The sequence below is a fragment of the Eleutherodactylus coqui genome, chromosome 13 (assembly GCF_035609145.1).
Source record: "Eleutherodactylus coqui strain aEleCoq1 chromosome 13, aEleCoq1.hap1, whole genome shotgun sequence".
NCBI lineage: Eukaryota > Metazoa > Chordata > Amphibia > Anura > Eleutherodactylidae > Eleutherodactylus > Eleutherodactylus coqui.
Window position 1 is genome coordinate 49,475,193 of NC_089849.1, and position 16,854 is coordinate 49,492,046.

At 50.3% G+C, this 16,854-nt stretch overlaps 1 protein-coding gene across 3 annotated transcripts in view; it reads right to left on the reverse strand.

The window, feature by feature from the left end:
• The window catches only part of LOC136588725 (bactericidal permeability-increasing protein-like), a 68,332-nt gene that overhangs the window by 8,639 nt on the left and 42,839 nt on the right, over positions 1 to 16,854 (reverse strand). For all 3 annotated transcript variants that reach the window (XM_066588149.1, XM_066588150.1, XM_066588148.1), the window contains 4 exons: positions 12,566 to 12,733; positions 10,444 to 10,511; positions 2,397 to 2,439; positions 1,655 to 1,718 (listed from right to left, as the gene is read on the reverse strand). In XM_066588149.1, the coding sequence (XP_066444246.1) occupies positions 1,655 to 1,718; positions 2,397 to 2,439; positions 10,444 to 10,511; positions 12,566 to 12,733 (343 nt within the window). The remainder of the gene's footprint in view (positions 1 to 1,654; positions 1,719 to 2,396; positions 2,440 to 10,443; positions 10,512 to 12,565; positions 12,734 to 16,854) is intronic.

Below are 16,854 nucleotides of genomic sequence, written 5' to 3' on the forward strand. Positions count from 1 at the left end.
CACTGTCCCTGCCTACTTGCCTCGGCCCTGGCTAACCCCAGGCGGACAACTGGACGGCGGTCCCTGCCCTGGCTAGGGACCTGGCGGCTGACAAGCAGGAAACTACCTAATGGGGGGAACAGAGTGCCGACAGAGGAGGCAGATGAATCAGACCAACAAAACTTACAAGGCTGGAGATCGAACTCACAGGCAAACTGGCAGGGTGCTGGATAGCAACTAGTGCTGACTGGGCCAGACTAGATTAGAGGCAAACAGAACCAACAAAAACAGACTGAGTAATAGGGGACCAGAGGGAGCTGACCGACAACTAGGGACTGGCTGAGGAGAACCGCAGACAGACTGGCTAGGTGCATGCAGAACCAATAACTGGCAATGAGCTCAGTTCACTGCCAGTCTTTTAACCACAAGGTTCCGCCCAGGGGCGGAGAGTGGGAGGAGGCAACTCCACCCACTGCTGTATAAGAAGCACAGAGGAGTGCGGGCGGTACCCTACGGGCGGGCACGCCCATGCCGCCGCCCACTGGACAACCCAAGCTGCTGGGATGACCTCGACACAGGGCTCCCGGCTGCTGGAGCCGACGCTGGAGCGGCGCGCGCCGACCGCGGGACCCCATGCCGCACTGTATGGTAACACTATCAATCCCATAATGCATCAGCACAGCATTACAGTACATGAGTAACTAGAGACTGTACCCTCTCTGCTGCAGGGAGAACACTGTTTGATATTACATTCTGCATTCACCTAAATATACTACAGACTATAATTATACAGTCAGGAGGAGGATCTTCTCTATTATAACTCTATGACAGGAGCCTCTAACTTACACTGATAAACAAAGACTTTGCTACTGGGAGTAGAATGTTATTTACATTAAGAAAAAAAAGGGGAGGGCTTCCGCGCTCTAACAAACAGGTTTTTTTATATAGTGATCACCCCTTGGTTCAATGATAAAGTATCCAAGGTTTAATGATGATATCCAGAAATGGAATAATAAAATACAATGAAGTACAAATAGCGAATGCAATCGCCAAATAATGCAAGCAACGTGTTTCGGCGTTTAACAATAATGCATTTTCAAGCATTAAGCCGAGTGCCCTAAATCCGAATCTGAAGTAAAAATTAACCTAGGACGTCTAGATCTTAGTTTATAGCCAACTACGGTTTGACGACAGCTGGTAGATTAGCCCATGTACTGATGCATGGCGACATTATAATTGATGCACCATTACCTGCATCGAGTCTTCTGAAGTATTATTTTAGGTATGAAGTTGGAGATCAAGACAAAAGATGGGCACCTCACATCTGCTACTCTGGCCTCACACAGTCGCTCAATGGCAAGAGGAAGGCAATGCCGTTTGCTGTGCCTATGATTTGGCGCAAACCCAAAGATCACTCGGACGGTTATTTCAGCCCGACCAATGTTGCTGGATTTTCAAATAAGTAAAAAATAATTTTTGTGCTTCATTTAGTCCTTCGGGTGACGCAGCGGCCATCCAGAGCTGAGCACACTATTGGTTGATACAATGTGTTACATGCATCACTGGTTGACCCAATGATATTGTACCTTCCACTACAGGACCACAGAGACAGGAGAAGATAGGGAGGAGGGTGGTAAGCACACAAGAATAAATCTTCAGGATGTAATCTACTTACCGTTAACTTTAGGCAATAATATATTTGATAAACAATAGTTCACGGCCACATTTAGTAATGCCACCTGCAACATAGTAGTATAGATGATAGTTATTCTTTATTTAGCAATCACCAATACAGATTCTGTCACAACTGTGCTGTGCTTAGTGTTGGGTATTATACTTTGATATGTTTGACTGCTGTAAGGGAAGCAGCTGAGATATGAGGAAATCAATGAGAGCCGTGCCGGAAGTCGGCGCGGAGGCTTCCCCTCCAAACTCTGTGTTTTTGGATTGGAAGTCTCCATGCTGACCTCCCATGTAGTGGCCAGCACTTGTAACTGCAGGCACGGCTCATGTTGATTTCAATGAGAGCCGTGCCTGAAGTTGAAGCGCCGACCACTATAAGTAGGTCGGCACGGAGGCTTCAGCTCCGACCTCTGTGTATTTGGAGCGAAAGCCTCTCATGTAGTGACCAGTGCTTGTAACCGCAGGCTCAGCTCATGTTGATTTCAATAAGGCTTCCCCTCTGACCTCTGTGTTATTGTGGCGATGACAGCTTGTGCCTGTTCAGCTGATCGGTCGGGGTCCTGAGGGATGGACCCCGGCCGATCAACTATTGATGACCTATCCAAATGATAGGTCATCAATAGTATTTCATTGGAAAACCCCTTTAAAAAGTAGTTACAAGTTCTCCTTGCAGCTTGTGACCATCATATGACACATATAAATTACATAATAATTTTTGACTACTGTATACTTACAGAAAAAGGGCCAACATCAGAGTGTTTGAGATCCATATTTACTCTAAAAACAAAATGAGAAAAGGTTCAAATCAAGATCATTGCTGGCAAAAGTTCTGAAAGTAAAGTTGCACAAGGTAAGCCTTCAAGGGAGTTCCTGTGCTGCAATGTTTCCAAACTTCAGTCCGCAAATAGCTCCCTCCTCCGGCAGATCCTGTGTATGTTTTGGGGGGTATCTTTAAAGCGGGTCTTTTAGCCTAATATGCTGCTCTATGTAAGAGCATCACATTACAGGTACAAGTCCATATTTCAAGTATCCACAATGGCATTAAAAAATTGTCAGCATGGTTAGCACCCACATGACAGCTATGTATCAGCCACCCTGACCACACTATATGTGTCTGTACACCTAGTGCATCGGAAATTGCCAAAGGTGTGAGATATCCTTAAATCATGAATAGAGATGAGCGAACGCGTTCGTCCGAGCTTGATATTCGTGCGAATATTAGGGTGTTCGGGATGTTCGTTATTCGTAACGAACACCATGCGGTGTTCTGGTTACTTTCACTTCCTTCCCTGAGACGTTAGCGCGCTTTTCTGGCCAATTGAAAGACAGGGAAGGCATTACAACTTCCCCCTGCAACGTTTAAGCCCTATACCACCCCCCTGCTGTGAGTGGCTGGCGAGATCAGGTGTTCGCCTAATATAAAAGTCGGCCCCTCCCGCGGCTCGCCTCAGATGCGGTGTGAGTTAGATGAGGGACAGTGCTGTTTATACCGGAGCTGCTGTAGGGAAAGAATTGGTAGTTAGTGTAGGCTTCAAGACCCCCCAAAGGTCCTTATTAGGGCCACTGATAGCTGTGTGTTGGCTGCTGTTAGCAGTGGAATTTTTTTTTTTCTCAAAATCGGCTCTGCAGAGCGTTGCACCTGGCATTAGGGACAGAAGTGCTGCATAGGCAGGGAGAGTGTTAGGAGTGCGTGTAGCCTTCAAGAACCTCAACGGTCCTTTCTAGGGCCATATTTATCCGTGTGCAGTACTGTCCAGGCTGCTGTTAGCTGTGCTGCATTTTTTTTGGGCTTCTCAAAATCGCCTCTGCAGAGCATTCCACCCTCCATTGATACTGCAGGGAAAGAATTGTATAGGCAGGGCCACAACACAGTTATTATTCATAGAATATACGCAGTGCTGCCTTTTGGTGGAAAAACAAGTGGAAACAAATCTATTTGTCCAGCCTCTGTCCATCCTTACGGGCGGTGGACACGTGTGAGCTGCGTGAAAAACATTGCTAAATCATACGCAGCCAGCTACGCTTTACTGCTGGCTTCGCCATTTGCTTTCCTTAATTGGGAAAAAAAATACTTGCTCTGCCAGAGTTATAATAACTCTGCTACCCTCACGTTCTGTGACACATAAGCAGGGACACAGCACAGTTATTACACTTCTCATGTTCATTGAATATACGCAGTGCTGCCTTTTGGTGGGAAAAAACTGAAAACAAATCTATTTGTCCAGCCTCTGTCCGTCCTAACGCCTGTGGACACGTGTGAGCTGCGTGAAAAACATTGCTAAATCATACGCAGCCAGCTACGCTTTACTGCTGGCTTCGCCATTTGCTTTCCTTAATTGGGAAAAAAAATACCTGCTCTGCCAGAGTTATAATAACTCTGCTACCCTCACGTTCTGTGACACATAAGCAGGGACACAGCACAGTTATTACACTTCTCATGTTCATTGAATATACGCAGTGCTGCCTTTTGGTGGGAAAAAACTGAAAACAAATCTATTTGTCCAGCCTCTGTCCGTCCTAACGCCTGTGGACACGTGTGAGCTGCGTGAAAAACATTGCTAAATCATACGCAGCCAGCTACGCTTTACTGCTGGCTTCGCCATTTGCTTTCCTTAATTGGGAAAAAAAATACCTGCTCTGCCAGAGTTATAATAACTCTGCTACCCTCACGTTCTGTGACACATAAGCAGGGACACAGCACAGTTATTAAACTTAGATTATTCATTCACTAGAGGCAGTGGGGCCTTTCGTTTTCCCAAAAGGGCAAAAATTATATTTGGCCTGCAGTCTTGCGCCAATTTATTTCCTGCCTGTGAAATCAAATCACTGGTAATACAGCATGCTGAGGGGTAGGGGTAGGCCTAGAGGACGTGGACGCGGCCGAGGACGCGGAGGGCCAAGTCAGGGTGTGGGCACAGGCCAAGCTCCTGATCCAGGTGTGTCGCAGCCGACTGTTGCGCGATTAGGAGAGAGGCACGTTTCTGGCGTCCCCACATTCATCGCCCAATTAATGGGTCCACGCGGGAGACGGTTATTAGAAAATGAGCAGTGTGAGCAGGTCCTGTCCTGGATGGCAGAAAGTGCTTCGAGCAACCTATCGTCAACACGCAGTTCTGCGCCGTCCACTGCTGCAAATCCGAATCCTCTGTCTGCTGCTCCTCCTTCCTCCCAGCCTCCTCACTCCACTACAATGACACCTGCTCAGGAGCGGGAACACTCCCAGGAACTGTTCTCGGGCCCCTGCTTAGATTGGGCAGCAGCGGTTCCTCTCCCACCAGAGGAGTTTATCGTCACTGATGCCCAACCATTCGAAAGTTCCCGGGGTCCGAGGGAAGAGGCTGGGGACTTCCGCCAACTGTCTCAACAACTTTCTGTGGGTGAGGAGGATGATGACGATCAGACACAGTTGTCTTGCAGTGAGGTAGTAGTAAGGGCAGTAAGTCCAAGGGAGCAGCGCACAGAGGATTCGGAGGAAGAGCAGCAGGACGATGAGGTGACTGACCCCACCTGGTGTGCAACGCTTACTCAGGAGGACAGGTCTTCAGAGGGGGAGTCAAGGGCATCAGCAGGGCAGGTTGCAAGAGGCAGTGCGGTGTCCAGGGGTAGAGGCAGGGCCAGACCGAATAATCCACCAAGTGTTTCCCAAAGCGCCCCCTCGCGCCATGCCACCCTGCAGAGGCCGAGGTGCTCTAAGGTCTGGCAGTTTTTCACAGAGACGCCTGACGACCGACGAACAGTGGTGTGCAACCTTTGTTGCGCAAAGCTCAGCCGGGGAGCCAACACCAACAGCCTCACCACCACCACCATGCGCAGACATATGATGGCCAAGCACCCCACAAGGTGGGACGAAGGCCGTTCACCGCCTCCGGTTTGCACCCCTGCCTCTCCCCCTGTGCCCCAACCTGCCACTGAGATGCAACCCCCCTCTCAGGACACAGGCACTACCGCCTCATGGCCTGCACCCACACCCTCATCTCCGCTGTCCTCGGCCCCATCCAGCAGTGTAGTTCAGCGCACCGTTCAGCCGTCGCTTGCGCAAGTGTTCGAGCGCAAGCGCAAGTACGCCGCCACGCACCCGCACGCTCAAACGTTAACCGTCCGCATAGCAAAATTCATCAGCCTTGAGATGCTGCCGTATAGGGTTGTGGAAACTGAGTCCTTCAAAAGTATCATGGAGGCGGCGGCCCCGCGCTACTCAGTTCCCAGTCGCCACTACTTTTCCCGATGTGCCGTCCCAGCCCTGCACGACCACGTCTCCCGCAACATTGTGCGCGCCCTCACCAACGCGGTTACTGCCACGGTCCACTTAACTACGGACACGTGGACAAGCACAGGCGGGCAGGGCCACTACATCTCCCTGACGGCACATTGGGTGAATTTAGTGGAGGCTGGGACAGAGTCAGAGCCTGGGACCGCTCACGTCCTACCCACCCCCAGAATTGCGGGCCCCAGCTCGGTGGTGGTATCTGCGGAGGTGTATGCTTCCTCCACTAAAGCACCCTCCTCCTCCTCCTCCTCCTCCTCTGTCTCGCAATCAAGATGTGTTAGCAGCAGCATGTCGCCAGCAGTCGGTGTCGCGCGGTGTGGCAGCACAGCGGTGGGCAAGCGTCAGCAGGCCGTGCTGAAACTACTCAGCTTAGGCGATAAGAGGCACACGGCCCACGAACTGCTGCAGGGTCTGACACAGCAGACCGACCGCTGGCTTGCGCCGCTGAGCCTCCAACCGGGCATGGTCGTGTGTGACAACGGGCGTAACCTGGTGGCGGCTCTGCAGCTTGGCAGCCTCACGCACGTGCCATGCCTGGCCCACGTCTTTAATTTGGTGGTTCAGCGGTTTCTGAAAAGCTACCCACGCTTGTCAGACCTGCTCGTAAAGGCGCGCCGGCTCTGCGCACATTTCCGCAAGTCCCACACGGACGCTGCCACCCTGCGCACCCTGCAACATCACTTTAAGCTGCCAGTGCACCGACTGCTGTGCGACGTGCCCACACGGTGGAACTCTACGCTCCACATGTTGGCTAGGCTCTATGAGCAGCGTAGAGCAATAGTGGAATACCAACTCCAACATGGGCGGCGCAGTGGGAGTCAGCCTCCTCAATTCCTTTCAGAAGAGTGGGCCTGGTTGGCAGACATCTGCCATGTCCTTGGTAATTTTGAGGAGTCTACCCAGGTGGTGAGCGGCGATGCTACAATCATTAGCGTCACCATTCCTCTGCTATGCATCTTGAGAAATTCCCTGCAAACCATAAAGGCAGCTGCTTTGCGCTCGGAAACGGGGGCGGGGGAAGACAGTATGCCGCTGGATAGTCAGGGCACCCTCCTGTCTATTTCTCAGCGCGTACAGGAGGAGGAGGAGGAGCATGAGGAGGATGAGGAGGAGGGGGAAGAGACAGCTTGGGCCGCTGCTGACGGTACACCGGCTGATTGCCTGTCATCCTTTCAGCGTGTATGGCCTGAGGAGGAGGAGGAGGAGGAGGAGGATCCTGAAAGTGATCTTCCTAGTGAAGACAGCCATGTGTTGCGTACAGGTACCCTGGCACACATGGCTGACTTCATGTCAGGATGCCTTTCTCGTGACCCTCGCGTTGCACGCATTCTGGCCACTACGGATTACTGGGTGTACACACTGCTCGATCCACGGTATAAGGAGAACCTGCCCACTCTGATTCCCGAAGAGGAAAGGGGTTCGAGAGTGTTGCTATACCACAGGACCCTTGCGGACAAGCTGATGGTAAAATTCCCAGCCGACAGCGCTAGTGGCAGAAGGCGCAGTACCGAGGGCAAGGTAGCAGGGGATGTGCGTAGATCGAGCAGCATGTACATCCCAGGCAGTGCAACAGTCTTTAAGGGCCTGGCCAGCTTTATGGCTCCCCACCAAGACTGTGTCACCGCTCCCCAGTCACGGCTGAGTCGGCGGGAGCACTGTAAAAGGATGGTGAGGGAGTACGTAGCGGATCGCACGACCATCCTTGGTGACGCCTCTGCCCCCTACAACTACTGGGTGTCGAAGCTGGACATGTGGCCTGAACTAGCGCTGTATGCCCTGGAGGTGCTTGCTTGTCCTGCGGCTAGCGTGTTGTCGGAGAGGGTGTTTAGTGCGGCTGGGGGAATCATCACAGATAAGCGTAGCCGCTTGTCAACCGACAGTGCCGACAGGCTAACACTCATCAAGATGAACAAAGGCTGGATTTCCCCAGACTTCTGTTCTCCACCAGCGGACAGCAGCGATACGTAAGCAATACGTAGGCTGCACCCGCGGATGGAAGCTACGTTCTCTCTCACCATCCAAAACGGGGACATTTCTGCTTCATCAATCTGTGTCTAATATTCCTCCTCCTCCTCCTCCTGCTCCTCCTCCTGAAACCTCACGTAATCACGCTGAACGGGCAATTTTTCTTAGGGCCACAAGGCTCACTCAAATAATTTTTCAGAACAATTTTTATAAGTTTCAATGCGCTTAAAAGCATTGGAACTTTAACTTGAACCAATTTTTCGTTACACTGGGCTGCCTCCAGGCCTAGTTACCACTTAAGCCACATTAACCAAAGCGATTAATGGGTTTCACCTGCCCTCTTGGCTGGCCATGGCCAATTTTTGGGATGTACATTAGTACTGTTGATACAGCAATTTTTGTGGGCCCTCGCCTACAGTGTAATCAAATTAATTTTTAGCCCACCTGCATTACAGCTGACGTTACCTCAGCTGTGTTGGGCAATGCAATGGGATATTTTTGTGTACCGCCGGTGGGTTCCAGGGAGCCACCCATGCTGTAGGTGCACACTGAGTTTTTAATACATCTGTACACTTCTAAAGAACCCGTCTGACTGGGGCATGCAGTGTGGGCCGAAGCCCACCTGTATTACGCACGACATTACTACCTCAGCTGTGTTGGGCAATGCAATGGGATATTTCTATGTACCGCCGGTGGCTTCCTGGCACCCACCCAGGCAGTGGGTCCACAGGGAGTTTAACCTACATGTGTCCACTTGTAAAGAACCCCAGTCTGACTGGGGCATGCAGTGTGGGCCGAAGCCCACCTGCATTAAGCACGACATTACTACCTCAGCTGTGTTGGGCAATGCAATGGGATATTTTTGTGTACCGCCGGTGGGTTCCAGGGAGCCACCCATGCTGTAGGTGCACACTGAGTTTTTAATACATCTGTACACTTCTAAAGAACCCGTCTGACTGGGGCATGCAGTGTGGGCCGAAGCCCACCTGTATTACGCACGACATTACTACCTCAGCTGTGTTGGGCAATGCAATGGGATATTTCTATGTACCGCCGGTGGCTTCCTGGCACCCACCCAGGCAGTGGGTCCACAGGGAGTTTAACCTACATGTGTCCACTTGTAAAGAACCCCAGTCTGACTGGGGCATGCAGTGTGGGCCGAAGCCCACCTGCATTAACCCTTTCCAGTCCACTGTGTGACCTGTGAAGACATTAGGGTTTAAGGCTGTACAGCTCCGTTGTTGGTAGACGTCCGTCGGGGTTCTCTTACTGTATATTGCCAGCCTCTCTGCTGTCGGAGCCTATCCTACGTGTCAGCTCATGCAGTACTGGCTTTAGCCAGCATATAGCGCCGTTGTATAACGGCAGAAAAAGAGTAAGCCCCCTAGGAAAACCATATACAAATTGGATTGGAAAGGGTTAAGCACAACATTACTACCTCAGCTGTGTTGGGCAATGCAATGGGATATTTCTGTGTACCGCCGTTGGGTTCCAGGGAGCCACCCATGCTGTGGGTCGACAGGGACTTCACAATAGGGAGTTGTACCTGCCTGTGTCTATGAATTAAAAAGCCCGGTCTGACTGGGGCATGCAGACACCTTGACAGAATGAATAGTGTGTGGCACATAGGTTCCCCATTGCTATGCCCACGTGTGCAGCTCCTGATGGCGGTGGCACAGGATTCTATTTCTCATTGCTTCTGGACAGCATTGTGGGCTATCGCTCCGCCACTTTTAAAGAGGGTCGCTGCCTAGCCGTGCCAACCTCTGCAGTGTGTGCCTGCGGTCCCTCGTCATGGCAGACGCAATTCTAAATAGACATGAGCGTGGTGTGGCATGAGGGCAGCTGAAGGCTGCCCAGGGACACTTTGGTGTGCGCTGTGCGGGGGGAGGGGGGGGCGGTTGGGCAGCATGTAACCCAGGAGAAGTGTCAGTGGAGTGTCATGCAGGCAGTGATTGTGCTTTGTTGGAGGTAGTGTGGTGCTTAGCAAAGGTATGCCATGCTAATGAGGGCTTTTCAGAAGTAAAAGTTGTTGGGAGGGGGGGGGGCCCACTCTTGCCGGTATTGTGGCTTAATAGTGGGACCTGTGAACTTGAGATGCAGCCCAACACGTAGCCCCTCGCCTGCCCTATCCGTCACTGTGTCATTCCCATCACTTTCCTGAATTGCCCAATTTTTCACACATGAAAACCTTAGCGAGCATCGGTGAAATACAAAAATGTTCTGGTCGCCCATTGACTTCAATGGGGTTCGTTGTTCGAAACGAACCCTCGAGCATCACGGGAAGTTCGTTCCGAATAACGAACACCCGAACATTTTGGTGTTCGCTCATCTCTAATCATGAACTTGAAGTTGAGATCTGCTGCGTTACCCATCCGGACCCCCTAAAAAGTAACATGAGCTTCTCAAAGGTTTGCTCTTGTTAAACTATTCCAAACCTAGCACACCCATTAAAACTTGGATATATATATATATATATATATATATATATATATATACATACATACATAAAATGAGAAATGTCATGTGTTCGTACGGTATGTACATACCTGCTAAGCTGCAAGCTGCCAACAATTCTCCCTGAGTTAACAGCAACTTTGGCCAGAGCAGTAGTTGTCTACGGAAAGGGTTTGAAAACCATATGTCAATAGCTCAAAAGATTAAAAAAATACTTACAAATTACACCCTGATTTGCTAATGTGAAACACCTCATCGTCAAGCTGGATAACACTAGAGGATGTTAAGCATACTGGTTTCCCATTAGTTAAACATTAGTTGATTTTAGATAAGGTTTTAGATGTTGAAAATGTATCATTAGATTAGGTCATCAATATCAGATTGGTACAACTTGTGAAAGAAAAAAGTTCTCCACGTTCCGGAATCCAGAAGGATCAGCCGAAAACCCGTATCTTAAAAAAGTTAATTTAATCCTGCAACGCGTTTCTGCGATCTCCACTTGCCTTTTTCAAGCATATAATACATAAAATACATCTATGTATATAGCTAAATTAAAATCCACTCACATTTTCCCAACTCATGGTGGACGCCGGTGCTTGGACAGACCCTGCGTCATCAGGGTCACCTGAGGGGGAAGTACTTCCCCTGATAACACGGGGTCTGCCCCAGCAGCGGCGTCCACCACGAGTTGGGAAAATGTGAGTGGATTTTAATTTAGCTATATATATAGATGTATTTTATGTATTATATGCTTGAAAAAGGCAAGTGGAGATTGCAGAAACGCGTTGCAGGATTAAATTAACCCTTTAAAGATACAGGTTTTCGGCTGATCCTTCTGGATTCCAGAGGGCGGGGAACTTTTTTCTTTCACAAGTTGTATTCATCTCAGCTCATTGCGGGTTGCATTCCCCAGGATGACTCTCCAGTGAGCTGGATTGGGAACCAGAGGTAGATGATCAAGGAGATCGTAAATATAGGTGCCAGTGGATTCTCTATCCAGAGAAGTCCACCGAGCACCAGGTGAGTGCACACCTTTTCATTCACCGCTTTGTTTTTTTTAACCCTAATGAGGCGCTGATCTGTTTGTTTGTTCAATATCAGATTGGTGGGGGTTCGACTCCCGAGACCGCCGACGAATTGTATAAATTACAGTCCACCATTACTTTCATGATCTTTGAAGATATTCTTAAGTGTAGTCATGAAAACCATCAAATGCTATGAAGAACCTGGCTCTCATGAGGACCGTCAAAGGAGAGGAAGACCAAGAGTTACCTCTGCTGCAAAGGAGAAGTTAATTAGAGTTACCAGTCTCATAAACCGCAAATTAATAGCACCTCAGATTACCACCAACATAAATGCTTCACAGAAATCAAGTATCAGAAACATCTCAATATCAACTGTTCAAATGAGACTGCGAGAATCACCCCTTTATTCTCAAATTGCGGCAGAGAAGCCACTGCTGAGGACCATCAATAAGAAGAAGAGAATTGTTTGGGCCAAGAAACACAAGGAATGGACCTTAGACCAGTGGAAATCTGTACTTTGGTCTGATCAGTCAAAATTTTTAGATTTTTGGTTCCAACCACAAAGTCTTTGTGAGACGCAGAAAATGTGATCAGATGGTTTCTATATGTGTGCTTTCGTGAAGCATGAAGAAGGAGGTATGATACTGTGTGTGTCTTCAGTATGAATCTACAATGTAAAAAAAGGAGAACCATGGGAAGAAAAGGTTTGTCCAAACTTTTGACTGGTACTGCATCTGTAGAGTCCTATATGTAAAGTAAAAGTGTAATGTTAGCTGCCTTGTTCTTGGAATTAAAATTCAGTGGTGGTGAGATTGTTCTTCTTTACTTTGCCAATCAATGACAAGATACTATACTCATCATTGTATAGAGATATGTATATTGAGGCGGACTTCCATTTATATAGCAATATAGCTGTATGACGTGTCAAATTCAGTGATACCTTTAAAATATATCTCTAAGAATGCAAACGTATATAGTCCCATCTATAGAGTATTAAATGCAGTTACTGTTGTCGGATTCTAAGATGTGAAGTATTAACTAACAAGATCTAAAATGTAAACTCTAGCTGAGTGTGATCGTTTATAGAAAAGTGGAAACCTACAATTTAAGTAATATTAAGTTATACAAATATCTAACTGCAACCTAAATATGCGAAAGTTAGATAACAATATTTCACACATTAGCCTACCAGATTTAGAAGAAAGGCAGGAGCCAGGGAAGAGTTGGGTAAGATGACATAGGCCTGAATATCTAATTTTGGTGAAATAGTTAAATTCCCTGGCTTGATGTCCAATAATGGAGCTGAGGTGGATGAGATCTGCAGTTTCATGAGCATGTCTGGGTACATTTTTGATAACTGTAATAGAAAAAATGGTTAGTTATTAGAGATGAGCGAACGTACTCGTCCGAGCTTGATACTCGTTCGAGTATTAGCGTGTTCGAGATGCTCGTTATTCGTAATGAGTACCACGCGATGTTCGAGTTACTTTCAGTTTCCTCTCGGAGACGTTAGCGCGCTTTTCTGGCCAATACAAAGACAGGGAAGGCATTACAACTTCCCCCTGCGACGTTCAAGCCCTATACCACCCCCTGCAGTGAGTGGCTGGCGAGATCAGGTGTCACCCGAGTATAAAAATCGGCCCCTCCCGCGGCTCGCCACAGATGCGTTCTGACATAGCTGAGGGAAAGTGCTATCGTGTTGGAGCTGCTATAGGGAGAGTGTTAGGAGTTATTGTAGGCTTCAAGAACCCCAACGGTCCTTCTTAGGGCCACATCTAACCGTGTGCAGTACTGTGGAGGCTGCTTTTTGCAGTGTTGCACATTTTTTTTTTTATTTGGTATATCGGCCGTGCAGAGCATTGCGCCCTGCAGTAATACTCCAGGGCCAGAAGTGGTGGTTAGGCAGGGACAGAAGACATATTGATTGAATATAGGCAGTGGGCCTTTGCAAAAACATTTGGGGAAAAAAATCTATTTGGGCTGCCTGTGACTGTCCTCAGTGTACTGGGTCTGTGCTGGGTGTAGTAGTCCTCCTAATTCATACGCAGCCAGCTAAGTGTTACAGCAGGCTTGCGCAAAATTATTTCCTGGCTCTGTCTGGGCTGCTAAATCACCGCTGTATTGCAGTCCACAGTGCAACACTCTGCAGTTATTTGACATAGTCCAGGGCCAGAAGCCCTTAGGCAGGGACAGAAGACATATTGATTGAATATAGGCAGTGGGCCTTTGCAAAAACATTTGGGGAAAAAAATCTATTTGGGCTGCCTGTGACTGTCCTCAGTGTACTGGGTCTGTGCTGGGTGTAGTTGTCCTCCTAATTCATACGCAGCCAGCTAAGTGTTACAGCAGGCTTGCGCAAAATTATTTCCTGGCTCTGTCTGGGCTGTTAAATCACCGCTGTATTGCAGTCCACAGTGCAACACTCTGCAGTTCTTTGACATACTCCAGGGCCAGTAGCGGTGAGGCAGGGACAGAAGACATATTGATTGAATATAGGCAGTGGGCCTTTGCAAAAAAACATTTGGGGAAAAAAATCTATTTGGGCTGCCTGTGACTGTCCTCAGTGTTCTGGGTCTCTGCTGCGTGTAGTAGTCCTCCTAATTCATACGCAACCAGCTAAGTGTTACAGCAGGCTTGCGCAAAATTATTTCCTGGCGTTCCGTAAGCGAAGTCAGCCTCCAACCACAGGCCAATAAGCGGCACATTTAATTACAGCGTTCGGTTTCTGCATTACTGGTAATACAGCATGCTGAGGGGTAGGGGTAGGCCTAGAGGACGTGGACGCGGAGGCCCAAGTCAGGGTGTGGGCACAGGCCGAGCTCCTGATCCAGGTGTATCGCAGCCGACTGCTGCGGGATTAGGAGAGAGGCACGTTTCTGGCGTCCCCACATTCATCGCACAATTAATGGGTCCACGTGGTAGACCTTTATTAGAAAATGAGCAGTGTGAGCAGGTCCTGTCGTGGATGGCAGTAAGTGCATCCAGCAATCTATCGTCCACCCACAGTTCTGCGCCGTCCACTGCTGCAACTCAGAATCCTCTGGCTGCTGCTCCTCCTTCCTCCCAGCCTCCTCACTCCATTACAATGACACATTCTGAGGAGCGGGCAGACTCCCAGGAACTGTTCTCGGACCCCTGCTCAGATTGGGCAGCAGTGGTTCCTCTCCCACCAGAGGAGTTTATCGTGACTGATGCCCAACCATTGGAAAGTTCCCGGGGTCCGGGGGATGAGGCTGGGGACTTCCGGCAACTGTCTCAAGACCTTTCAGTGGGTGAGGAGGCCGATGACGATGAGACACAGTTGTCTATCAGTGAGGTAGTAGTAAGGGCAGTAAGTCCGAGGGAGGAGCGCACAGAGGATTCGGAGGAAGAGCAGCAGGACAATGAGGTGACTGACCCCACCTGGTTTGCTACGCCTACTGAGGACAGGTCTTCAGAGGGGGAGGCAAGGGCAGCAGCAGGGCAGGTTGCAAGAGGCAGTGCGGTCGCCAGGGGTAGAGGCAGGGCCAGACCGAATAATCCACCAACTGTTTCCCAAAGCGCCCCCTCGCGCCATGCCACCCTGCAGAGGCCGAGGTGCTCAAAGGTCTGGCAGTTTTTCACTGAGAGTGCAGATGACCAACGAACAGTGGTGTGCAACCTTTGTCGCGCCAAGATCAGCCGGGGAGCCACCACCACCAGCCTCACCACCACCAGCATGCGCAGACATATGATGGCCAAGCACCCCACAAGGTGGGACGAAGGCCGTTCACCGCCTCCGGTTTGCACCGCTGCCTCTCCCCCTGTGCCCCAACCTGCCACTGAGATCCAACCCCCCTCTCAGGGCACAGGCACTACCGTCTCCTGGCCTGCACCCACACCCTCACCTCCGCTGTCCTCGGCCCCATCCACCAATGTCTGTCAGCGCACCGTCCAGCCGTCGCTAGCGCAAGTGTTGGAGCGCAAGCGCAAGTACGCCGCCACGCACCCGCACGCTCAAGCGTTAAACGTGCACATAGCCAAATTTATCAGCCTGGAGATGCTGCCATATAGGGTTGTGGAAACGGAGTCTTTCAAAAGTATGATGGCGGCGGCGGCCCCGCGCTACTCAGTTCCCAGTCGCCACTACTTTTCCCGATGTGCTGTCCCAGCCCTGCACGACCACGTCTCCCGCAACATTGTACGCGCCCTCACCAATGCGGTTACTGCCAAGGTCCACTTAACAACGGACACGTGGACAAGCACAGGCGGGCAGGGCCACTATATCTCCCTGACGGCACATTGGGTGAGTTTAGTGGAGGCTGGGACAGAGTCAGAGCCTGGGACCGCTCACGTCCTACCCACCCCCAGAATTGCGGGCCCCAGCTCGGTGCTGGTATCTGCGGCGGTGTATGCTTCCTCCACTAAAGCACCCTCCTCCTCCTCCTCCTCCAACGCAACCTCTGTCTCGCAATCAAGATGTGTCAGCAGCAGCAGCACGTCGCCAGCAGTCGGTGTCGCGCGGCGTGGCAGCACAGCGGTGGGCAAGCGTCAGCAGGCCGTGCTGAAACTACTCAGCTTTGGAGAGAAGAGGCACACGGCCCACGAACTGCTGCAGGGTCTGACAGAGCAGACCAACCGCTGGCTTGCGCCGCTGAGCCTCCAACCGGGCATAGTCGTGTGTGACAACGGCTTTGACCTGGTGGCGGCTCTGCAGCTCGGCAGCCTCACGCACGTGCCATGCCTGGCCCACATCTTTGATTTGGTGGTTCAGCGCTTTCTGAAAAGCTACCCATGCTTGACAGACCTGCTCGGAAAGGTGCACTGGCTCTGCGCACATTTCCGCAAGTCCCACACGGACGCTGCCACCCTGCAACATTGGTTTCATCTGCCAGTGCACCGACTGCTGTGCGACGTGCCCACATGGTGGAACTCTACGCTCCACATGTTGGCCAGGCTCTATGAGCAGCGTAGAGCTATAGTGGAATACCAATTCCAACATGGGTGGCGCAGTGGGAGTCAGCCTCCTCAATTCTTTACAGAAAAGTGGGCCTGGTTGGCAGACATCTGCCAGGTCCTTGGAAACTTTGAGGAGTCTACCCAGATGGTGAGCGGCGATGCTGCAAATATTAGCGTCACCATTCCTCTACTATGCCTCTTGAGAAGTTCCCTGCAAAGCATAAAGGCAGACGCTTTGCGCTCGGAAACAGAGCCGGGGGAAGACAGTATGTCGCTGGATAGTCAGAGCACCCTCCTGTCTATATCTCAGCGCGTTGAGGAGGAGGAGGAAGAGTATGAGGAGGATGAGGAGGAGGGGGAAGAGACAGCTTGGCCCACTGCTGAGGGTACACATGCTGCTTGCCTGTCATCCTTTCAGCGTGTATGGCCTGAGGAGGAGGAGGAGAAGGAGGATCCTGAAAGTGATCTTCCTAGTGAGGACAGCCATGTGTTGCGTACAGGTACCCTGGCACACATGGCTGACTTCATGTTAGGATGCCTTTCTCGTGACCCTCGCGTTAC